The 26,499-nt window shown below is 39.3% G+C and overlaps 1 protein-coding gene across 1 annotated transcript in view; it reads left to right on the top strand.

Annotated features, from left to right (window-relative positions):
* The window catches only part of OCA2 (OCA2 melanosomal transmembrane protein), a 226,847-nt gene extending 203,137 nt beyond the window's left edge, over nt 1-23,710 (top strand). The window contains exon 24 of the mRNA XM_080377365.1: nt 1,266-23,710. Coding sequence (XP_080233491.1) covers nt 1,266-1,353 — 88 coding nt within the window. The 3' untranslated portion in view covers nt 1,354-23,710. The remainder of the gene's footprint in view (nt 1-1,265) is intronic.
* The last annotated feature ends 2,789 nt before the right edge of the window (nt 23,711-26,499 follow it).

Genomic DNA, 26,499 nt, shown 5'->3' with positions numbered 1-26,499 from the left:
CAGCTGCAGGTAGAAAGAGCAGACTTCAGTGAGCTGTTGAGAATTTTAATTTTCCTTTCATGCAAGTAGTTTCATACTCTGAGGAAGTGGGGGCTAGACTTAATGCCCCAAGAGGTCCCTTCTAGCTCTAGCTTCCTGAAGAAAGGAACTATTCATCCACCCAAACTCAGAGAACAGTGTTCTCCTGCCACCAATGAAATGGACATCTCTTCTTTAGTGCTCTGATCAGCAATGGCAGAGGGGAACGGGCTGGAGGAACCTTGCTAAGAGCTCCTAACATCCAAGGCAAAAAGGCACAACTAATATACCCATATATAATAAGTAGGTCTTCAAGGAAGAGAATAAATGAAATGCTGTACTTCAGAGAACATTGCCATGCTTTGATGAGGCTTATGGAAATTCTTGCCTGAACTTGACACAAGAAAGTATGTAAGGAGGGTTGTTTGTGGCATGGTCATCTCTCATTGTAGTTCTCATTGTGATTTTAGTAACATAAAACAAATGAGTGGGATCACAGCAGTGTTTCTTCACAGTCCCTCAGTATCATACAATAATGCTTTTAAGTTTCAGAAAACTCCCTTCTTTTTACAGTATGGAAGACCTACAAATCTAGCAGAGTAGGACTTGGCCAACCCCACAACATCCTTTCCAGTTGTCTGTCTTTGCTGCCTGTGTTTGTCAGTCTAAAGAAAGCTATAAAACCTGGGTGTTGTCTTGAAAAGCATATTCTGCAGTGAGAAAGAAATAAAAGTTTTGGTATAATGGCAAGGTTTTAGCACTTTTAAAGCTGCCTGGGGTTTATTTCCAACAGTCCATCAATATTCCAGTCTGCTAAACCTGGTGAGAGGTACGGAAGAGGAATACTAGCTGTATGTCACTACAGATCTGTGTATCACTTCAGTGTGTATCACTTCAGTGACACACACTGGATACTCTATTCTAATGCTGCATAATTTGTAAGAATTGTTACTTTACCCAAACAAAACAAGACATGCTGGATTCTGAGAAGGAGTAAAGTGGAAGAGATGTCCTGAAACCAATGAAGTTATGCTAATGTTGACCTCCTATCTCTTAAACAGGCCAGAAGTAGAAATGTGTCTCCTATTCATTGCCATACTCTCAGTACATCCATGCTTTTAGCAGTGCTATAAGAATATTCGAGGCTTGGAACGTGTAGGATAATGTAAATTTCCTTTTCATAACTTGCTGGGAGAACAAACTATTGTATCCTTATTAATCTTTCCTTTATTTTGTTGTTGTTTCAGGTTAGGTTTCCCCATGATGATTGTGTCCTGTACCATCGGGATGTGCTACCTTCTTGTTGCTCATGTCATAGTAGGTTGGAACTCATAGTAATTTATACTTTCAAGACTCAAAAGAAGCTTTCTTTTTCAGTTAGTTTATATATCAGAACACTAAGAACCCATATAAAAGAAAAAAGATGTGTAAAACCCCAAGATATGGTATCAATCAAATGATTATCAGCATCAGGTCTGGTCATTCTTAACCTTCTGTTTTGTGAACAACTTGCAGAACTAGTCAATCAATATTAGAAGAATCCATATATTTAATTATGAATGCAATTAATGTCCAGATGAAAAGGCACCAGCACAAGGGAATATGTTGTGTCTGAAAGTTTGTATTGACACAATATAAATGTAGTCACAGATGTAAAACTCATTCACAACAGCAGATGTTCAATAACTTCTTTTTAGGGCTTCATTTGTCTTTGTCAATGTGTTTAGCTATTTGTATTAAAGTAACTAATATTCAAGTTGTAATAATAGACAGTTAAGCAGAAAGTCTGTACACTATGAAGGACGTATCATTATCTACATTTAAAAATAAACACATGTCCTGAAAATGTGCTGTGGAAGAAGTTATTATTTTGGAACTGGGATTGCATTCTACGGAGGCTTTGTTTTTCATTTTAAAACTCCTAACCAGTGTTAAGCTACTTTTTTTCTTAAAATAAACTAATGCCCCTCTTCTTACAAAAGTACGGACATAAGATGTGATAAAGCACCGGACGTCTTCCATTTAGTTATTAATTCACTTCTGTGATGGAGTACTTTGTTAATAGGTTAATACACTATATGGAAGAATGAGATCATATTTTGGCTTTGATTTCCTTCTCTCTGATAATAATGTGTTAAACTACATACATTGTTTTGTATAATTGGCTTCCAGAAAGGTCAAACTTCTCATTATGAATATTAAGTCCTGTGAGGCATTCAAAGCCTCAGTCCCCATCTTCCAATACCTTTGTGCCATGGTGTGAATTACTGGTGGGTCTGCTTTATCTTGAGTCAGAGAAGTTGGTAACCTTGTGAGTGCAACCCAAGTGAACAAGGCTGAGTTACAAGGAGCCAGTAGAGATGATCAAATGCAGTTTTTACTTGTGCTTATTCCTTGAGATAACCTGGTGAAAGAGAAGCAATATCTCTCCTCCATGGAGGGTGTGAGGTTAATTATATATCCCATTTTACTCATATGCAGGTTGTGTCCCTCACCTAGATGTTTGTTGTGTTTTGTTTTTTAAGTCTGAAATATGATGTTAAAGAGGCTAATGGAAATAAGTCACAAAGCAAGGCTTGGCTTTGAGTGGAGTGTGTGGAGGAGGAGGGGAAGAGTTCTTCCATTGCCTCAAAACCTCCCACCAGGACTTCCAGCCCCATCCATAGTTGGGTACCCTGGATTAGTGAAGTCTCCTGCAGTGGGGCTGAATTTTGCAGCACTGTTGAGAAAGCTCAAGGCAGCTCTAGAAGATCACAAGACCTTCCCCCAGAACCAGCATAAGCTCCATTCCTTTTATATTAAAAAAACCCACCAAAACCAAAACCCTGCAAAAATACCCCAAATCCACACAGACGGGCCTGAAAGACAAATTCAGACAATTTGTCTGAAATAGAATTTGGCCTGTTGCACTCTCAATGTGGAAGTCTCCACTGCTCTGTCTTTGCAAGAGCAGTTTACTCTGTAACAACTGGAATTCTCTTTCAATTAAAGAAACATTTATTCTAATCAGCTTAACATTGATCCCTGGCTAAAAATATTAATACAATATTCCATAGCCCTCAACATTTCTCACATTGGAGCAATCTTGTTGCTGTCACTGTTTGTGCAAGAACTGTTGTACTAAGCCCTAGAGAATGCAAAATCGCCCCATACTAAAACACATATGTTTTTATTTGTTTTAAGGGGATTGTTTTTTCTTCACTCACATGATTTAAGGTTTTCTTTTCTATTCTATTCCATTAAAACACCATTGGCATGTAGGAGTATAAAAATGAGACCATGGTCCCACAGCACAACTTACTCCTTTTTATTGTTCTTTTTAAGAGGCTAAAATCTAAATAAAACCTAATCCTCTTCCTGGGACCTTGAAACCCTCCTGCCAACCCTAAGCAAATTCATGCTAATAATGCGATCACATTAGCTGACATGAAAATGCATGTTTGCATTTACAGTTTGCTGGACACTGAAAGATAGAAGTGCAGCAATTAATTTCCACTCACTCATCTCGGCAAACGCCCTGGAACACTGGTGTGAGAGAGAGCTCGCTGGCTTCAGAAGGGATAAGTTAATGAGACTCAGATGGTATTTTCTTTCTGTTACTGATCCTGTCAAAAGAAGGCAAGCAGTGCGCAGGGAATACAAAATCATACTGATCATGCTTTTAGGCAACCAAACTTAAGGCTAAATTATTTCTGCTTCTAGGAATTTCTTTTATGGCATACTGTTTTCCTGTGGATTTCCTTCAAATAAACTGGTTTTCCTTCCTTAAGCAACCTTGTTTCTTCATTTATGCAGCCAAGAATAGCTCAGTGAGAGCTCATATGACAAGGCAAATTGTAAAAAGAAGATGAAGTTGTTTGTTTGCACGGGCCTTTACGTGAGTGTAATGAAAATTACCCAGGTAATTCACATCATTTCAAGGTAGTGAAGTATATTTTTCATTGATTTCCATTATATTTATCAGCATAATGTGCACATTGGAAAGGCACAAGTTACAGTGACTATATCCTTGACAAAAGTAGTGTATAGAATCCCATAAAAGTGAATTTGAAGAGTGGGTGAAATTTATTTTTGCAGTGAAATTCTCTCTAAAATACTGAACAAAATTTTAGTCAAGTAGTAAATTACGTAAAAGTGTATTATCTTTAGTGTGCTTGTGGCTGATCTCAGAGGACGGGATTCTCATTTTTATTGATAGCCCTTAAGGCTATTTAGTGGTGTTTGTTTTAAGCCATAGAGTAAATATAAATATATGACTACTCTGAGATCCGTTTACCCTTTCTAGATGGTGTAAAATGCAGTAAGACAGCAATATGTGAATTATAGCACAACAGAGCAATGTAAGCAAAGCCCATTAAAAGAAAACAACTCCAGTAGATAAGCAGGGCAATTACTGAAAGCAAGGAAAGAAACATGGACATACTAGAACTTCACCAAATACTGAGCTATTTAGCAAAGAACACCGAGAGTGGCCAGGAGTCTGCCCAGCCCAGCACCTGTCTCTGGCAGTGGGGCACAGTGGGTGCCTCTGAAGAACACAAGAATAGAGCAAATAAAATGATGTTTTCCTAGAATATTGTCCCGACTTTGAGAGATTTCTGTGACCCAGATACTTCCTGAATGAGAGATGGCATCTTTATGTTGCATTGCACTTGATGGATTGGCCTTCCACAAATTTAGCCAACTCCTTGCTGAAACTTTGTAAATTCAACATCTGTCACAGGGAGTTTCAGAGATAAACTACAACTGTGGGAAAAATACTTCAACTGTTTGTTTTGAACTTGTCCTTTGATAATCTAATTTTCATGACACCTCTCCCCCAACAACTTTCCCAAATCTTTTGGTTGGGAAGCAATAACGAATAGCCATCCTTTCTCTAAATCATGATTTGATAGACCTATTTCCAGTCTGGAGATCATAGTCTATTTGCTTGCTCATTTATTATGTGGAAATACTCTCATATCTTTGCTCATCCCTTTTTTCATCTTCTGAAGTTTCGTCATACCCTTTTTGAGTTGAAAGGATGAGAAGTACAAACACTAGCCAAGACACAAATACACCATGGATTTACACAGCAGCCTGCTGATTTCTTCTGCCTTTCTGCTTCATTCCTAATAATTGTTAAGATATAATTCAGTACTTGGACTGTTACTGACCCGTAAGCTGAGGAATATATTTTTGTAGAATAACATCTTCTAACAACAAGCTGCATTTCCTGAGTGATAATTATGAGCTCACATTGTCTAGTATGTAAAGTTAAGGCTGGTTTTGCTCCTCTGGAAACATTACAGCTGTCCACAGTGAATGTCACATGTCAGTTTTCCCCAGTCACTTGCTCTTGTAAGGATTTTCTGTAATTCTTTACTATTAACAATTGTCTTTGCTATGCTGAATAACCCATAGACTTTCACATTTAACCTTTTACTTCAAAAGCTAGACCTTTTGAAGATATGTTGACCATCGCAGAGCCAGCCTGTCTCCCTCTAGGGCTTCATGAAAGAGCCATACCCCTTATCCTGTGGTAGTTTAATTTCTTTAAGAGCTGTTGGACTAGATATATTTACTCTCTATCATAAGTACAGAACAAATCAAAATGATTTTAAAAAATGGAAACATTTTCCTGTACTGCACAGTGAGCTTTGTGAACACTTTCCTAGCAGATGTTACTGAGGTATGATTGAAAAAAATTTTGCTCATTTCTATGAGAATATTTGAGCTAAACTGTAGGATTTAGAAGCACACAACTGTCTTGAAAAAGGTATAATGATTTGTTCATTGGGGAATAAGGCAATTCCAGATTATATGTATAAAAAGAAAGTTGCCTAATTGAATGGATTGTTCCACAGATATTCATAAAAGTCTTTTAGACCATGCTAAAGCTTCTTGTATGATGTCTTTGTTAATACCAAGCCTAAAAAAAATAATCAAAATAAAGTGTATTGGTTCTAAGAAACCAGATTTTAAAGGTACAGCTAGAAACGAAAATTGTTTGACCATCCAGAAAGATGGTGATCTCACCTAAGAAGTCAAACGTTATTTGTGAAGTATTTGCACTTTCTTCGGACAACTTGCACCACAAACTTCCTCCAGTGACTTAGAATGACTTTGTATTTAACATATGGGAATAAGTTCAGAAGAAAAAGGCTTCTATTTCCTGCTGTGTTGCTAACTTTCTATGTAACTTTTTATATTTAATGGATTTGTTTACGTATTTGTTTCTTGATTTTACCTAACTTTCTGAAGTGCTTTAAAAAGGTACATTTTCTATATGGATGCTTTGAGTTTTGTTAAGGAAATACATACTGTTGATCAAATAGCAGGGAATTAGTGTTATATGCAAACACCATTTATTATTTTAAAGATACTAATAGGAAATGTAGAAACATCAGTCTAACAACTATCAGATGGTTACTCCCTACATTAACCACCATTAAAGAATTCATAGGTTCCAAATGGCAGAAAAACATTGGCACCTGAAATAGAAAATAAATATGCTAAGCATGAGCCTCTGTGTTTGTTGTAATGGGATGCTAAGAAAATGATTGGGAACCAAGTCAGAAAAAATAATGAAATAGCTGAAGCATTAAATTAATATTTCTGAAGTGAATTTACAATAGGAAATCCTAGCAATTCAGAATAAGTGCTAACCACCTCAGATGAAGTCAGCATATGAAAATCTGAGTGATTTATTAAGGACAACTGAAAATCAACAAGTGTTGGAGATCTATTGAGAGAAGGATGAAAATCTTCCCCCATAGATGTTCTAGAGGGAGAAGATGAGAGAAGAAAACTTTTCTTACACATTTTTTATTAAGGAGGCTATTATAGGATTAGCAATATCCTAGTGCTACTTGAAATGATAAGAAGCAAAAGGGTTTTTACATTATGTTTAAAGTTGGTCACATGCTGGGTTTTTTTTCTTCAGGTTGATGTTGCAAGTTTGGTAGGCAGCAGTGATTTATTAGCAGTAGTTTCAATTAGTGCTTTGCCTAATGAATCAGAAATGGATAAAAAGCCCTCTCAAGATGTGGTCTTGGCCATCATTACTATTACCCTGGCTGGAGTAAAAGACCTGCTGCTATTTTTAAGAAAATCAACACACATTGGTCTGTCCGTGATGTATGAGTTGCCCTAACTGTAGAAGATAAAAGGAGGAAGAGAGCTGTAGAGTGCTGTAAACAAGAGGCACAATCAGGAGGGAGTTACAGATTTTTCCTCTTTTTCCAGCTTCCAACCATGTCTCCCCCTTCCCTCCCAAATTTATTGTCCACTAGTTATTTTCCATTTACAGACATCTGCTATTTTGAACCTTACTCCCTGCTCAGTTGCATTGTCTTCCTCATCTACCAGTTGCCAAATGAAACCCTAACAGCTCCGGGGTTTTTTTTGTTTGTTTGGTTTTTTTTTTTTGCCTCCAGCCCCTTCTTCCAGATGGCCTGTGCCTACTTATCTTTAATAAAGTTTAAAGGGGGGGTGGGGGTGGGGGTGGAAACCCCTTCTTACTTAAGAAACAATGTTAAGGATACTAGGGAAAAGGGATATTTCTTTTTCCCTAAGTTTCCTCATGTCAGTGATGTGCATAGTTTCCCTTTTTTCCTTCATCCTTATATTTAATATATTCACCTATTGCATTTCCTAATCTATTACCTCTCATGTGTGTTTTATGCATTGGTTGTAAAAAGATTTACAGACACTGATTTGAAGTAAAAAGTTACAGCAAGTCTGACAGTGGTGGGGCTTATGAACATAAAATGAAAACTTATGATTCTCCTCAGATTAACTCAGGACCATTAATGCTTCAGTGTCACACCACTATTAAAACTAGCCAGCTGCAACAAGGCTTTTACCATCACATACCAGGTTAACTTCAATAAGTAGCTCCCACACCTTGCCCCAGCACAGCCACCAACCCCCACAAGGTTTCAACAGTTCATCTACTGTCCATGCTGTTCCTTCACCCTCTACAGGCCAATCCAACCTGCTCCTGGCCTCTGCTGTGTCCAGGGTGCTTGCTCATCTCCCTCTGCTTCTTCTAGGTCTCTCTTCATCCACTGCTCTTCCTCCATACCCCTCAGAGCTATTTAACTACTTAGCAGGAACCAGCCACAGCTGCACATTATCCATGTCAGCCAACCGGCCGCCCCTGAGGCCAGCCCACAGCTGTATATTATCAATGTTAATTAACCTGCCTTCATTCCTCTATAACTCCTCTACAATTCAGGATGTTTTGTTTCTTATTGTCTTTTCTGTATTCACTTTTGAGCTCAGATGGCTACAGATTATAACCAGTTAATCAATTTATTAAGCTTCCAGAGTACCTAAGAAATGGAAACCTGTGAAGTATAATTATTTTTTTTTTTTTAGTTTTATAAATAAGAAGTAACTTACCTGCTAAATAGAAATAGTTCAAACTTTGTGCTACTAGTTTCATTATAATATGTAGGTTATTTCATTTTTATCCAGATTTTTAGTGGTGGATAAAGCTGTGGGTAATGTAATCTAATCTATTTCATACTTTGTCTTAAAGGCATGAGCATTTCCATAGGCAAAGATCAGTCCATTATCACATGAAAACACATGACAGAATATTTAGTTTTAAGAGCTGATTGGAAAAGCAATTTTAGGGATTAATATGGGTGTATGCTCAGACCCCTGAGCAAAACATTTTCTTGTAGATCCACCAGCTCTGGGTCCAAGCAGTGTGACTTGACTGGCCAAAATATATGTGAAGAAGATAGTTTTTCTGTCTTGACTGTGTGAAAATGAGGAGTATGAATGTGAGACTGAAGAAGAATATGAATAACATGCTGAGATTTTGTACCATACCAGCTGAAGTCAGTGAAGAGTCCAAATGTAATTTGCTTGAGCTCAAAGACATCTGTTAAACTACTACATACAATGTGTGGTGTGTGTATGCACAACATGCAGGGGGAGTGCCAGCAAAACCTTGACAAGGTACATTCTAGATAATAAATATTGTCATTATAGGCACAGTTTTCAGTGGTGCCAGTAAATAAGGGCACTAAACAGTTTTGTCAAGAACAAGATTACGGGAAGATGAATATTAAACACATTATCACACAGTCCTTTCTGTTGAAGGGGTTTAATGCTCTCATGTTTTAGAGACAGACTTCAGGGTTTGAAACTTGTCTGACTGAGGTACTGTCATAGACATCATTATAGGTGTCCTGTAAGAAAAATCCTTCAAGCTGACCTTGTCATAAGCCTTTGAAAAATCTTATCTGCTGCTTAGACTGGCAGTTAAAACCTTTAAGACTGCATCTAGGAGCCCCTGGAGGCTGAGCAAGGCTGTCACCTCAGAATTTACTACCTGATTTTTCTGACGTGCTGATTAGTCACAGTTGCGAACTGTAAACTCCAAGTCAGCAAACAGTTTTACTCTTAAACTTTCTTTGCCTCACTTCATCTGTCCCATTGAAGGTTTCTTGTGAAAATATGTTGAGTGAGGTTTGTGAAACATTGCAAGGATATCCGTGAGGAAATCTGCAATTCTGATTTGAGAAAAAAGCTTGAATGACATTCAGTGAATAATGTGTGGCTACATCATGAATTGATGTAAAGCAACATGCCAAACATATTCATAGCACTTGTCAACTAAAGATGGCTGTGTTTTTTTCATGAAAAAATTATGTAATCATGAAAGTGAAAAGTGTATGATGAAGCAGATGAATAAAAAAGCTGCCTTCAGCTTGCGTGTAAAACTTTTGATTTGGTATTTCTTGACTCTACCATCTTTGCAAATTCTTTCTTGTTCCTGTGGGCAATAAAATACTTGCTGTAATCTTATTTCCACTGTCAGACTGGGAAAATAAGTAGGTGGCCAGGTTTTCTCCAATGCAGGTTAGACTTGGAGATCCATTTCAAAGTAAGCAATAAAAATTAATATAAATATTTTACAGTATCAACAGAAACTGCTATTATTTTTGTGTATCAATAACCATAAACAACTTAAGATAATAACAAAATCCAGAGAACTTAAGTCATATATTCTGCATATAAACACAGGAGATTTTAAAGTATTTAAATTTGTAAATATTTAGATCTTGTATTTAGCATGTGTTATAAGAGCTTCTTAAACCTTTACTATAAGTTACCTCTAACATAATTAAATTTCACATGACTTTTCTACAGTCCATATTAGAGTTTTTTTTTTGTTGCCTTTGTAAAGGATTTATCAAACTTGGCATATTTGCATTGGAACAAATTTAAGAATTAACCCATCAGTGCATTTTTCTGTTCCTGGGATGGATATATGCATACAGTGCAGGTACTTGTTGCATACACAAACATTAAAAGAGTTTTCAAGACAAGCACTCAAGAGCTGGAGAACGCCAAAATAAAAATTATATACCCGGGCTGCCTTTGTGTTTTAAGGCTGAAACAGAGTCTGTGCACCACCTTTGTGATAGATGGCTGCATTTATTCTCCTTGTGTAGTGTTGCCTACAGAAGTCCTCCTTGGATGTCAACTGTATGGGGTTTGTTTTCTGTTATAAAGATTAATAAAGATAACAGATAAAATTAGACCTCACTCAAAGCTCAGGCTGATTCTTGTGAAGTGGCTTTTCCCAACTTGAGGTATTCAGCCGGTGCTCTTCAGAGAAAGTCCTTAATTCAGGAAAACATTTTTATTTATGAAATGTTTCAGTGATATTTGGTTTCTAAGAAGGCATCTGTGCTATTCTTCAATGGTGAAACACTTGCTTAACTGCTTATCTGAGCTGGGGTTTAGACTGAATATTTATTTATCTCAGTACTATTACTTTGACCCTCCGCACTTGGAGAAAGGGAAGTAGTTTGTCCCCAAAAAGGTGTTGAACCACTGAAATGTCTAATTACCCCATTTGTACATGAAAATCTGAATTTGGAGGGTTACAAAATGATGTGTCCCCAAAGGGCAAGCATTTAGTAAAATAAAGCTGTCTGTCCTGAGAAGTGGGAAGAACAGCCATATTTATTGGTAGAGAAGCTTTCATAAAATCTTCAGAAATCCATGCAACTAGTGGCAGAGAGAACTGTACGTAAGCAAAGTTTCAGCATGTGATAAAGTACTTCTCCAAAAAAGTGCAACTGAGGATAACAGGTTGTCCAAAGAAGACAGTATTCTTATTATGTTAATAGGTTTTGTGCTAAAACTAAATCTGCATTAAAGTCCTGGATTTTGTAAACAAGCTGTCAACAACACTTTTTTATGTATTCACATTATGTTTTGGCTTATTATTCTTAGTAAAATTGACGCCAACTTGCATTATATTTGATTGTGGAATGACAAACGCATCCCAGCGACAGAACATAAAGGGATTCATACAGGGGATTTCCTCCTCTATAATGCTAAGCAAAGTATCTTATAAATCAGAAATACACATTTAGGTCTTCACTATGCTTAAAAGGAAAATGTCTCATAATTGCAGGAGATCAGCAACAGTGAAGACACTGTGTCTCATTACAATTCACAGGATGATAGAGGAAAGAGATGGCAAGGGGTGTATGCAGCAGATGAGAAATGTATGCTCACTTTGCAATCTCAGTGCCCTTTAACAGGGCAGTTAAGAGTCAGACCTGCTTTCTTTTCTGCATTTCTGGTTAGTCAGTGCCTAGCAGCTGGTTGTGAGCTCTTTGCTTCTATTTGCCTTATCATCATTATATGTGGCGTGGATGAATTAATCTGAGCTGCTTCAAAGTGCACAGCAGTGACATTTGCTTTGGTAACTGAAGGATGGCGAAGCTCAAGGGAGGCAATGAAAGGAAAGAGAATTTCTTCAGCCCTGCTCACAAGCCAAACTATCCCTTCAGGATGGAGCCATCAATTCTGACGTGAGACAAGTTTGCACCTGCATTTTGGTGGGCTTTGTGGCTCCCCTGAACTGGAGACCTGATTTAGGACTTGGCAAGGGATTCTCCTGGGCTTCAATGGAGCAGAAAGTAGGACTTCACCATCAGTGGGCTCAGGAACCAGTTCTGACTGGTAGCAGGAAAATAACTCCTCCACCCCAAACCATCCTGCGGGTCACAGATCCCAGTGGCTCCTGGTAGCATCTTCATTTCATACCGAGTTTTCTTTTGCTGGAACTTTAAAGTTAGTCATTGCCTCCAACGACAACTCAAAATATCTGCTCAGGTATGCCTGCATTGGGTTTGCATGGCAAGGTTTTGGTAGCGAGGAGGATACAGGGGGGAGGCTTCTGCAGAGAAGCTGCTAGAAAGATGGACCCACCGCTGGCTAAGGCTGAGCCCATCAGTGATAGTGGCAGTGCCTCTGGGATAATGCATTTAAGAAGGGGGACACCCCCACCTAGCAATTGCAGCCAGAGAGAAGAGTGAGAACGTGTGAGAGCAGCACCCTGCAGCCCCCCAGGCCGGGGCAGGGGGTGCCCGAGGGAGGCTGCGACCCGCGGGCAGCCCGGCCGGAGCAGCTCCTGGCAGGGCCTGTGGCCCCACGGGGGGAGCCCGGGCCGGGGCAGCTTGGAAGAACTGCAGCCTGTGGGAAGGACTCAGGACAAGTTCGTGGAGAACTGTCTCCTGTGGGAGGGACCCCAGGCCGCAGTGTGAGGAGGAAGGAGAGGCAGAGACAGCATGTGATGGACGGACCCCAGCCCCATTCCCGTCCCCCTGCACCGCTTGGGGGGAGGGGGTAGAGAACTGGGCAGTGAAGTGAGCCCAGGAAGAAGGGAGGGATCGAGGGAAGGTGTTTTAAGATTTGTTTTTATTTCTTATTATCCTACTCTGATTTGAATGGTAATGAATTAAACTAATTTCCCCAAGTCAAGTGTGTTTTGCCCCTGACGGTAATTGCTGGGCCATCTCCCTGTCCTTACCTCGACTCACCAGACACGTGTTACATTTTCTCCCCCTGCCCAGCTGAGGAGGGGAGCGATGCAGCAGCTTTGGTGGGCACCTGGCGCCCAGCCAGGGTCAACCTGCCACATCAGGACAGCCAGTGGGGCCATTGCAGGGCCAAAAGCAAAAAAACCAGGAAACATGAAAAAACCTCCACAGAGAAGATGGATGCAAGAAAGGCAACAGTAAAGTTCTGGCTGCACAACTCTGCTTTGTAGAAAGAATTGATATGAATCATTTGGCCTGCTGGAAGGATCCGCTGTCTCTTGCTGGTGTAGTCACAGAGGCCATGGGGGGGTGGGATGAGGCTTCATGGCTGTAAGCAACTGCCAGCGATACTGTCTCTTAAGGCAAGTTCTCTTGTGCCACAACTGATATGGAAAGAAAAGGGTTAGAGTTATGATCAAAAAGCCTGCAGGGTACCCTAGCAGTTATATGGATGCTTATGTCATTGCAAATGCTCTTAGGTGGGTTTTAATACTGATTTTGTGCAGAAGTAAATGGTGCAAAGGAGAAGAATACCCATGTCACCCACAAAATCTTGTGCAGCACTGGCTCTCTTTCTGTGCATGTGTCTAGGCATGGGCCAGTGTAAATGGTATATAAACCCAAGGAACTATGAAAGGAAAAGAGATTCCTCTGGTGCAAAGATGACTTATAGTCTATGCCCATCTCATGCCTGGAAAAAAGTCTAGCAACTATAATATACACAACTGCATATCAGTTGGGTATATAGTTTTGAGGCAGTACTTTAGTATGCAGAGAGCTTAGTGTAATTCATGCCACAGAAGCATTCTCCATTTAGGAGATGCTTTGATCCCTATTAATTCTAACTCTAATGCTTGTGATCAGACTAGAGTGGGTTTTTTTCCAAATAACTTTATGTCCTGACCTTTTAAACCTGGCTCAGCTAAGTATCTGAAGCCCTGAAATGGTTCTGTTGGAAATTTTGCTAAATGCTCATTTTCTCCCCACGTAGCAAGAGCTTTTTAATTCCTTTTGTTTATTTCTGAGGAGAAGAAATCCTCCCAAGTCTTCCAGCAGCTTACTCTACAGTATAAATGTGTACCTTTTTGATGTTTCCTAAAGAAATTACCTCATCCTATAAGCTACTAGCTTTGAAAATGTTGTAGGTTTGTGCTAGTGCTAAATGAAATTATACTTAGAAACCAAAGTCATCAACTGAAATTGAAATTCAGTTTCTTTTCTGGAAACCTAGGAGCTCTTCTGATGGGATATGAAGCCAGTACACTAACATAAAGTGACTGACTGCACATACATCTATAGGCAAGTCACAAGAGGGGTTCGGAGAAAGCTGACACATACAGGTCTGCTTAGAGGTTACCTTTGTCACACTTGACAGTAATACTTTTGTGACTCAAAATGGAGAAAGATCAGCCTATATTTTCTGCCCAGAGAAGCTCTGCTGGTAAATCTGTTGTGCCTGTGTTATAAAGCACCTGTCTGTTTGAGAGAAAGTCAATGAGACGTAACCCTTCCTCTATTTGTATCTCTGAGACAGCAGCCGGTTAGTAGCCTGGTGGAGGCACAAACCTGCTCTCCAGCAGCATCTTTTGTCTAATAATTATTAACTTACCTGTTGTTGTGTTAACACGCACTTAGCTCTGTGTTTATTACTGTGTTTAACTCCACTGATTATGCTTTGTTATGGAAATTTCTATAATATAGGAATGTCTCTGGCTCTGCTGGACTGAGTTTAATATGTACCGTAGTGAAGTGGAGCCCTGTCACCTTTAAGATAGACCTACCCAGGATCTCGCTCCAGATCCCCACATCAAGATGGGCTTCTGTGCTAATGTGCCTGCTCACACTAAAGAGCTCTAACTCTACTTTGTGCTGTTTTGTTAAATGTGATAAATTGATATAAAAATCCCTTTTAGACATGAATACACAGTAAAAGAGAATTTGCATTAACTGAGCATCAATGTTTAGCATGGAAGTGGTCCCTGCTGCTGTATAGAAAGCCTTAGCCCTCAAGAGGCTGCAACTAAAGGACACCAGACTAAATCACTTAAGTAGTCATGCTGTCAGTAGACATTAATGAAGGTTGCTTTTACATACTAATAATAGAGACCCTGATCTGAATCTTATGAATCTTTATTATCCTCTATCTAAGAAAGCAAATCAGCTGCAAAAATATTAATAGTATAAATGGATGAGCATAACAGTAACTGCTGTTCATCTGTGCATGAATTATGTGGCTTATCAGATCTATGCAGACATCCTTGGTGCCCAGGCACTGGCTCAGTCAGCTGAAGTCCACGGTCCCTCACATGCAGCATAATTGCCCTGACACTCAAGAGGATTAGTTTGTACAGCATTCTTGTTCTCTTTGATGTGATTCATAACTGCATTTGAAAATTTGTTCAAAATACATAAATAGCAGGTTATGTCCCCAGAGTCCAGTATGGATGGCAGTGGATCCCTCTGCGGTGTATAGGTGAATATTCCTGCCATCTACCTTCGGCCTAGAGTTTACATGCAGTGAAAAGGACTGTCTTTAGAAGCCCAAAACTATAAGTCTTGCCCCAGAGCCTCAACCATGTGTGTGACAGGCAAATGCAAATGTTAAGGTGATGAGAATATTCTCTGCAAAACAAATATACCAGAAAGCGTGCAGGCTGTGTCTGAAGTATCCTGGCATGAGAAGGAGCAATGCGAAGCTTGGAAACCTTAGTTTGAAAGCTGAATTTATTGTTTGCTTGCAGAAGTCAGCTCTTTCCACAATAAAACTTGAGAGGCAACATTAAAATGCTGCTCTGTCGTTACTGCTGAGTAGAATATGTGTTTCCTTGTCTCTTTTTTCCAACCTGACTTGCTTTGCCTTTGCTGCTATTAGCTGTATTCCTGCCCTGCAGATTTTCCATTTCTTTTATGAATATGCTGTACTAATACAAACGCATTTAGATCTACACTGCTGAGTCTATGCTCAGGAGGTTTTACTAGTGTAACTACATAGCAAGGTTAAAGGAATATGACTTTTGTGTCTTTATTCTTTTCCTGAGGCTGTTTTGCCTCAGATACATGATTGTTCAGTCTCACTAGAATTCTTCTACTTTTCCTCCCTTTTTTTTTTTTTTTAAGTTTCTCTTCTAAGATGTGTACATTTCCCATTTCTGCCTTCTACTTTCCCCCTCTTGTTTTATCTCCTAGCCTTCTGTTTTTGCTTAACTTCATCTAGCTCCTTGCCATTCTTTTTCCATCTGTTGCTTCACTTCTGTCTTTCCATTATCTTTCTGGCAATTATTCCATTTCTTCTCTTCTGCCGTATATTTACAGGCTTCTTGAGCGTGGAAATTGGTCCATTTTGTTATTTGCTTATTCCTTGTCTTATTTTTTAAATGTTTCAGCTATACACTTAACATTAATTTTGTAAAAAGATATGCATATATATATGTTTTCATTTGGGGGGAGGGAACGGAAAAGATGCTACTATTTTTACAAGTAATCTATCACTTTGCTATTTTTTTTCTATTTCTCTCCTAAATTTGAGGCAAAAAAAGATTTTGGCCACTTGTCTGGTGTGGTCTGTTCAACTCTATGTTTTATCAATGGTAGAGGCATGGCACAAATTTCTGTCCAAGAAAACCCAGATAGAAAAGTGAGGATGCTACATCTCACAAACCAGTGTACCACATTTTGACTGTTAAGTGGTGGCAGGTATGTTTATAACACTGTTAATTATAATCCTCTCATTGTCAATAAAAGTGGATTTCTCACACTGTTATTTTCACATGAATGCCACCTTTCCCTAAAGAGAGGCTTGAAAAATAGGAAATCTATTTGTGGCAGGGTGTATATGGTGTAAACAACACATGTAGCAGTACCCTATAAACTGGAAATGATCCCAATGGTACTTAAAGTAAGCCTTTGTGTCTCACAATAGCACAAAATCAAAGAAGTGCCAGCAAAAAAAAGTCTTGAGAATAGGCAAAAAATGCAACTGCAGTCCCAGCAGAGGTCTCTGACGTCTGTAACTTATAAATGCACTAATTAGGACATAATTTATAACAGCTTGCTTTGAACCCAAATATAAGTGCTCTAAACCAGTGTGATCTACAACAGCACGTAAATATTTTGTGATAAAGTGACGGCAAGACACAATGTTTAAGCATTTTACAAAGGTGTATGAGCAACTTGACCACTAAAGAGACAACTGTAACTTGTAGTTACAGATAGGAGACATGGGAAAATGTGTAAGCAGAAAATCTTGTCACTGACTTTGAAGGAAAATAGCATTAGCAGGAGTGAGTTTTTAATGAATAAATTTGGTAGTGGTTCTTTTTTTAAAATTTAACTCTGGCCTGGTTTGTCATTCTCCCAAACACTCCCTCACAGTGAGCTAACAGACTGTGTATAGATGCATTTTTAACTGCGGTGCAGCATAGCATATTGTGGGGTGGATCTAAATGGCTTCCCTGCCTCAAAGCTGAGACCAAAACAAGCACCATGGAGGTACAATGTCAGAGCTGCACTGGCCCTCCTAGTTGAGAAATCCGAGAGTTTCTCTCCCTTGGCAGAGCTGCTGTCCTCAGGGATGTAAGAAATTCCTCTGTGACCACCAGCATCTTCTTGCTTTTCTAAGCTTTGTCTTCTCAGAAGCCAAACGCCTTCAGCCACGTTTTGCTGAGATACAGGGAAGAGAAAATATTTATTGTTTGCCTTCCCTGCCTGGGAGGTCTTGGCAAAGAAGAAAAGATTTTTTTTTCTGCTCTACTTGCTGTAACTCCTGAATTTCATGTGAATGGATACTAAAGGACCTGGCCCCCAGCTCCATGAGTATCTCCTTTCTGTAGATGTGGGTATGGGCAATTTGAGTATAGCAATGATCTAGAGAGTTTATTATGGATTGACATCCAGCTGATTGTGAGGTTTCTAACCCTTCCAGCACAGAAAGAGCAAGTGTTGAGAAGAGACAGGGAACAGGTGGCCCCTGGGGTTGTCAGCAGCTGAGGGGAGGTGGTGGTCACTGTGCTTGGTCTGTGGTCCAGACCCCAGGAAAGGCAGCCTGGGAGCCCCATGATGACCAAGAGGCTGATCAGAAGCAACGACCTGAATGTGTGCGAGGATTCATGGGTTAGGCAAAAAGACTTCATCTCAGGTGGAGGAGAAGGACAGAAGGAGGGGGGAGAAAAAAGATGAGTGTGGGAATTTGTCCTCAGAGTGTCTGTGAGGAAGGGACAAGATGGTTCTTCAGCCTGCCAGGGCAGGAAGGAGAAAGGTAGGACAGGGTGGGCCCTATTAGGTAAAGGTTAACCACAGTCCCAAAGGCTTGTGTTGTGGCAAGGGTTTTACAAGTCAGCAAGAATAAGAACGTGAAGCACAAATAATGTCACTTTGGTGGTTCTTACATTCTCTTTGAAAACATTTGTGTGTAGCTCGTAATGTCAGAGGATAAACCTTTTAAAAGTTTCTACTAAACCAGTCCAAAGAGTCATTCATGGATTCACAGTATTAAATTAAAAGTGTAAGGTGCATTTCAGCAATATGGTATTTGTGTACAAATATTCAGCAGTTATGATCAAAATTAATTCCAAGATTAGACTAATCTACATATTCATCTTCTTCAGTTGTGTTCAAGATGGAAAACAAGAACACTTTTTACTCCTTAATTTAGATTAACTAGCAATGTGTTCTGGCTTCAATTCACTGTTTTTAGGAGTACCATTTTTTACTGGAACAGAATCACCTCAGCACTGTTCCTTTCATCTTGTACTTTATAGCAATGCATGGCTTTCATGTGTCTCAGTGCTGCAGCTTGGGTTTAAAATTTGTATCTTATTGTCTCTTGACAGTATTTGTCTTTCTTTCTTGCCTCATTGGTTCCAGATAATTATTTATACCAATTTTACTTTCAGATTTTTGTAGCCTTGACAGCTTTGCCTACAGGGATGTTTTCCTGTTTTACCACACAGTTTCATAACCATCCGTCTGTTCTGTTGAGTTCAGGTTCTCTAATAATTCTGCCGTATTGACAGTAAGATGTAACTTGTGGTTCTAGCCTGCATTTTGAGGTGCTGCCAGTCTTGAGGTTTACACTTCAAAAGTGGAGGAATTTTTACTGTCGTGCTGCTGCTGGTCTATGGTGGAGCCCAGACTTTTCTAGGCATCGGGACACTGAAGTTTTAGCACTACAGTTTTGGTTTAAATTCTGTGTCAGGGAAGAAAAGAAGCCTTTGTCGCCTTACTGAAATGCTCCTGTTACCATTCAAATGCTGCCGTAACTACTGCCAGAGTACCAGAGATTAGAGCTCTGATCAATGCTAGTGCTTTGGTGACAAAAAGATGGCATTCAGTTTCCTAATCATGTCAGCCTACAGCGTAATGAAGGTTTAGCGTAGGGGATAAGTGTCCATCTACACACAATGGGAAATGCTAAGTAATTACAAGCAAGTCAAAATAAACTCTCTGGGAATTTTCTAGCCAAGCTGGGAAGTGCCCAGGAGGTTGCAGGACGTACAGAGCCACCCAGCATCCAGCACCAAGGACAGAGGTGACGTTTCATCGGGTTGATCCTACCCGCCACAGACACGTACAGCATTTAAGTAAAAAAAAATAAAAATAAAAATAATAGCTTTTTTTTTTTTTTCCTTGTCCAAGAAAACGGCATGGTGGTGGTTTTTTGGGGTTTTTTTGGGGTTTTTTTTTTGTGTTTGGCTTTTTTTTTTTGTGTGTGTGTTTTTTGTGGGTTTTTTTTTCCTGTTTGTTTGTTTGTTTTTGTTGTTGCTGTTTGTTTGTTTTGTGGGGGTTTTTGTTTGTTTTTATGAGTTTTTTTTTTTGGCATGGGGATTTACCCAGGTGGACTGACTACTTCATGTGGTTCCATAAAGCATGACTGAAACAGTCATTTTAAGCCCACTGTTCTGTATCATATTTTGTAGAAGCAGATAGACGATAAAGAACAAATTGATGAGTACAGGTAGATATTTTCTATGAGATAAATGATTCGGAGTAAATGTGACAATTTGATTCTCCAAGATATTCCAAAGTGCCCTTTTCCTCTTCTGTGCTGTTTTTTCTTGTTCTTTACTTTTGTGTTTTTTTCTTCTTTGAGAAAAGGTAATGCTATTTTGTTGTTGTTGTTGTTGTTTTTTTTTTTTTTTTTTTTTTTTTTTTGAGAGAGAGAGAGAGAGAAAACTGAGTTTGGCAGACTGTGATTGCAGATGCTGGCAGAGAAAGGATTCATGGATGGTATTGGAGCCAGGAGCAGTCACCAACCGAATTTACAATTTCCACACAACCCAGTTCCTGTACAAGGGTGGAGAGGTAACCCAGGTGGGACCTTGCTGCTTGCCCTTTCACCCACTGCTTGTGCTGAGACAATTAATGGGGGAATACTTTAGACATGTTCCTTTTTTTAAAGGTGGCTTCATTAAAAATAATGGAAGCTTTGCCACCAGATTTTAAAATACATAGATTTGTTTTCTTTTCAGTTTTGTGTTTTTCTAAAGATTTCTCTTGCAAATAGATATTTCTAGAGAATCTAATTGGAATGACAGTCTGGAAGTCTTGCACTCCTGTTCTCTGTACATAGTGGGTTCCCTCAGAGAGTTGCTGCCTCCCTTGGAGATGAGAAACTTTCCTAATGCACTGACTTTACCTTACCTTTAGAGGCATCTGTGTGCCTCAGGGGATGCTTAATGTCCTCTGGGAGCTCGGATGAGAGAAAAGACACTTCAAGATGGGAATATATCAGTGGCTGAGCAACAGCTGGTATTCTGACACTTTTGCTGGTAAATTGAAATCTTTTGTAGACATCCCAAAATTCTGTGCATGTACATACACGTGTGTATATATGTACACAGGCATATACGTACATAAAAAGTATGTACATGTATGTGTGTATATCTGCATATAAAACACTATTTGTAAACTTACCCACAAGGGAACCCTCTCTGCCCCCAATGCTATGCACTCGCTGCTATTAGTGTGGAATTCAGCTGCAGTTTGTGTGATTTACAGACAGCTGTATGCTATGTTTCTGTTGTGATGTCAATACACTTGGATGTGTATGGACAGCAACTGGAATACACAGTAAATTAGCATTGATATTATTTTTATTATTTGTGTGCTTACATTCTTGCATTCTTTCAGAAAAAAAAGGCCTGCAGCATGTGCTTCACAATCCCATTTACTCCAATTAGCACACAGACATATTCTGTTTCAAAGTTACTTTTAAAACAGATGTCTATCAAATCCATTTTAAAAATAGTTTGTATCTACCCCAGGGAAATCTGGAATCCTTTAAAGCCTACAGCAATTTACATTCAGAAAAAAATGTTCAAGTCAAGCTTTATCAGTTCATGCTGTGCACAGTTTGGTGTGTTCAGAGTGGATTGTAAAAAACAAGAGCTTTGCGACTTGTAGCAGTGTGAACATAAGGCTGACACAGTGTTTAGGATAAAAGAACAGCTTCTTTCTCTTAAATAAAAGGAACAAAAGCAGTGTTTTGAACCTTGCATCTTCTCTGCTTGATTAGAGGTGTTAATTATTTCAGCATAATCACTGTCTATGTTCACAAAGTGTGGTCCCCTCAGGACACTGTGCTATCTCTTATCAGCTGCCTTTGAATGGCACCACTCCACTTGGCTGGAGCAGTGCTTTGCAAAGCATGTCAGATGGGGTCAATAGATCTTTTCAGCTTCTACTTTACAGCCATATATCTGCCTGAGTGCTCTTTAGTTATTCATATGCTTTGTGTAACTGGGCATTACAGGAGGAAAAGTAATTTTCCTTCTGCATGTTTTAGTCATACATTGTTCCAACGTTATTTTCAGCTGAGTTTTAGAGGATAATTTTAGGATAAGAGCAGGAAAGTTTATGGGGTCATCTTCAAACCACTTACAAAGGTTTCCGCTGCCTTTCTGAAGTAATCCCAGATGTATCCTAAGGGATCAAGCAAGGACTTTGTGCATCTGAGTCCCTGAGCTTCTCCTGGGTGCAGCTATTTGTTTGCAACAGGAAGCATTTGTACTTCCTAAGGGGAGATTCATTGGTCTTTGAGTCAACAATGTGGTTCTAAGTCTAGTAGAGGGAACAAAAAGAACAGAGGTGAAGAGGAACCTAGACTTTTGAATCTGAATGGTATCTTCAAGTGCTGCTTGCTATCTAATCATTTCTACCTCTTCTTCAAGCCTTCAAGCCTTCACTCTCACTTCTTGCACCAAGCCATTGTTGCCATTGCCATTCTTCAGTATTCTCCTTGTTTTCTGTATTTTTTCGTGCCGAGTAATTGCTCTTGTACCTTTGCCTCATCTATTTTTCTTTTCTGCAGAACATGAATCGTAGTGAGAGATTTCTTTATGTTAGCAGCAGAGTTGTGTCCTAGAGTGGATCTTACAGATTTATTCCATACCTGAAAATTACTTTTCACTCTTTCATCTCAAAGAACAATCTCTTCTTCTTTTGTGACATCTCCCTTGAACTGTTTTTATGAGTTGGAGCCATTCTCCTTTGTGTCTTCCTATATCCCTCACAAAAGAAAAAGAAAGTCAAATGTATTTCTCCCTATTCTGTTGTCTGGAATTGTTGTATTGCCAGCTCATAATTTTAAAAGGCAAAAGTCATAGGAAAAGAAAAAAATCTAAACAGTAAATTGTAAATCAAGAGGCAAGCACATAACTTGACTGTAGTGCAATGTATGAGCATTTTCATTGAGCTGAAATGTGATTCACCGTTGTCCACACGCTGACAGAAATGTTCTCTGGCACACTCTTGCTGCAGGTCCTATAATTCATACCCTTTAACAGCTTCAGGTGTGAGCTGGAGCTTTTTAAATAACAGTTTGCAAGAATGATAATTGCAGACCTGTCATACAGTGGGGAATGCTATAGAGGCATTCAGTGCACAAGGGAGGCCTACAATTTTCAGGAAAAAATCATGATTGCCTCTAAGGACATTTGAATTACAAGTAACTGTTCCATGACATGTGAAGAGAGCAGCTGGAGAACAAGCACAATCTGTAGCTGAAACACTTTAAAGGTGGACCGGAAAGCAGAAAACTGGCTTTTTGCCTTTTCTTTTCATGGTGTATAAGATCTTTCAAAGACCAGTAAATGTCTTCTTTTTCCATTCCTGCCACACCCTCACCCACACCCCTTTTTTTTTTTTTTTTTTTTTTTTAATAATAATATTCTACACTTTAGGCCATTACTGCTCAGTGCTGAAGGATTAGATACTCAGGTACCTGAAACAGTAATGCCATCCACAGGCATAATTAGCAGTCAGGTCCCCTTACTCCCCAAGAGGCCCATTTGTCTCTGCTTTGGATTTTCTTTCCCTATTTTCCCTATCTCTGCTTGCTCCCTGCCCTTCAGTCCCCACCCTACCCCTTTCTGAAGCATAAGTGTAGCAAACTCTTTATTTCCTTCTCATAAATTCTGCTACTTGTTTTCATCACTCTGTGTGGCAATGCTCTCTTATCAGACAACATCTGAGATTGCCTTGCTTCTCTGAGACTGTCTCCAAGTCTCCCTGCTGACTTTTATCCCCTTTTCCTTCCTTCCAGCCCCATCTGACTCCAGGCTCTTCTTTCACCTAGAAAAGACAGACATTGTTGAAAACCTGAAGCCTGGGATGTCTCTGACTTGGCTGTCGTGCAAGTTACCCAAACTTCAATCATTTCTTTGTTAGAGTGTCTTTTGACAGAGGATTTTTACTTAGCAGGGTCATGAAAACAGCAGTTATCCCAAACTATCACTGTATTATGCTTATGCTGCTCCATCTCCTCCTGGTGATGCAGTCTAGACTATTCCTTAATTTCGCGTTCTTCAAAGAAGAAGAAAAAAAAGAAGTGTGCAAAAAATTCCATTTTTCAGACAGTGTTGGCTGTGTTTCTGTCTTTCAAGTCTGCACGAGTTCTGCTCACAAAGTAGTGACTGAGCAGGGTGCAAAAAAGATGGAGAATTCCAAGGTGTTAAAACAAAACAGTTTAAATCATGCCTGACTGAAAAGAAGGCAAAAAAACCCAAAGAAAAATATTTTTTTAAAATAAGTTTAAAAACTTGTTTCCAGCAAGTAAGCTAAAATTTCTGTTTCACCATGTCATGCCGTTCTGTGTAAATCACTTTGGAAAGTGGACGTGCTTATCCAGATACAGCAGTTTTGGTGGCTCCATCATGCTGATATCAATGACATCAGCTGATATCAGATGTTTTAGTATTGCATAGCATTTAGACACAAGCTGCATCTGGCTGGGGACATAAGAAAGTTTCATACAGGCTGGATTGCCTAACTGAAAAAATGCTTGGGATGGGAACTAACACTCAATATCTGAAGAAGTTGACCTTCATCAAAAGAATACAAATAGCATCCTAAATTTCTAATAACCTCCTGATGAAAGAAGCCTGATCCTATTGTAAATGCTAAGTAACTGATGATATCTTGCTGAACAGGGTTTCAATACAAGACCATTACAAGGAATAAATCCAAAATAACTAGAAAGATTAGTGGCAAATTTATTCAGCTGCTTTTATTCCTGAGCAGATTATGATCCTGATATCTCAAAGTTGCTGAAAAAGAGTGGAGACAAACTCATGCTTGAAATCACAGCTTTTGAAATGACAAGTGGTACTTCTCAGACTTCTGGGAGATGGCATGCGCTATTGCAGATGAAACAACAGATTCTGTCACACTAGCAGGTGGTTAAAAGCAGAGCCAAGCTCAATGAAAATTCTGAAACTGTTACAAAATCACTGAATCAGTTAAAGAATTATTCAAATTATAAGATGTACATTAAGATCTGAAGTACACAGGCCCTGATTCTCCACTGGGCTATCATACCCCCAAACCACCAGCATTTTGTCACTGTAAGCCTAAAATTTTGAAACTGGTACTTTTCCAGCTGCTGCTCAGCTCTGTGGACAAATGGGACTCCTCCTATCCCACATTTCAAGGATGGGCATTCTGCAAATACAGTGAGTTTTTTTGGCTTGCTATCTCGGTGGCTCAGAAAAACCTGAAGAGCAGGCAGAATCTAAATGAGAACTTCACTTGGGTTTATATAAAGTTTGGACTGAATGTTTAAGCAGAAAGGAAAGTGTGATGGACTTGCCTTTTGCTTGCTTCTCCCAATTCAATGTTCTTTAAGCTGCACGCAGACATTTCCACTGTACAGAAATGTCATTTTATTGTCCTTATTGAGACGATTAATGTAATTGCATATTGGGATTATTGCTTTCCCACAAGTCTTCCATACCTTGGACTGTTGCCTACCATATTACACCATGTTGTATGGTATTTGATAAGAAAATGATCCAACATTAATTATAATATTTTAAAGGCATTGTTGTGAAACCGTGCTATTATTAAATGTTTTCATTTCCATCAAAAACCATCAAAAAAGAAACAGGGCTTAAGAATGTGAAACAGTGAAATAATACATGGAATCACACAGGGTCTGCATTTTGCCTCAGTCAAAATAATAAAAAATATTTTGCATTGACTGTAATGAGTCTTAGGCCTTTGGGCAATTATTTGTGATTAATACTATGTGTAGATTTCCCTTTTATTTCTCTTCCTTTTCTCTGGCTCAAGGCAATTTGCAGTTACAGGGGAACCACCTAATCACTGCCTCACTTTACATCTGTAAACTAGGGCTATACTACCATGCTTGATACATTTTTATATGGATGAATGAGAAGTCCTGTACACGTTTTATGTTTCTTTTGCTAACTCTTCAATGGAGAATATGGAGTTCTTTTGGAGATTCTGAAGAGAGACTTTAGTGCTGGGAGAAACGTCTGCTATAAGACAGGCCTCCCTCGCCTAGCACCAGTCAAAGCTGCTGTCTCCTCCTTTCTTCTCCTTTCTTTTTGCAACAAAGCCTCCCCAGGCACTTAGGGTGCAACCAGCAGATGCTGCTGGGGCAAACCTGGGAAAATGTTTCTTTTGGCCACTTGTGGCAGACGCTGTATGGCAGTAGGGGAGTATTTTTTATGCTTCATTGCTGCAGCGATCTGAGAGAACCAAAGGTGGAGCCCTCCTGATGGATTTCACACCTGGCCAGTGGGGCTGAAGCCATCCTGGGCCAGCCCTGGGAAGGGTCTGGACAAAGTGTCCCCTCCTCTGAGTCCTTCGTTTGGGTTTCCACTTGCTTTTGTGTCCGTGTGCTCTTCTCGGCTTGTGGAGATGAGTCTTTGATGGGCTGATGTCTCCTGTGATGGGACTGGGAGCAGCTGAAGCAGGGTGTTATGTAGGCTTCCCCACTCTGCTGCTTTGTGGGTGTGCAGACAAACTTTTATCACATTATAACCATAAATATATTCTTACTACTGCACCACCTTTAACTTTATAACTCCTCCTCTGTGAATCTGATTCTTTTGAAACTGTAGACTTTCTTTTCACGCAATGCCATGAGCCAAAATTTACAACAAATTAGTTAAATTTAAATTTTAAAGGCAAATTTAAATGTCAGTATTACTATAATGAAGTTTAATAAATGTCTTCTGGTTCATTATTTAATCTCAATACACCGATAGAAATATTCTTCCTGCAGTTTTCTGTAGACTCAGAGTGACAGTACAAATCTGATTCTGGAAATGACCTATAAGGCTGAAAGTTTCCATCTGAGCAGGACCCTATCAACTCCAGTGGGCTCTGTGCA

This window comes from Falco punctatus (assembly GCF_963210335.1).
Source record: "Falco punctatus genome assembly, chromosome: 2".
NCBI classification, from domain to species: domain Eukaryota; kingdom Metazoa; phylum Chordata; class Aves; order Falconiformes; family Falconidae; genus Falco; species Falco punctatus.
The sequence above is the reverse complement of the archived record's forward strand: the minus strand, read 5'-3'. Positions and strand labels throughout refer to the sequence as shown.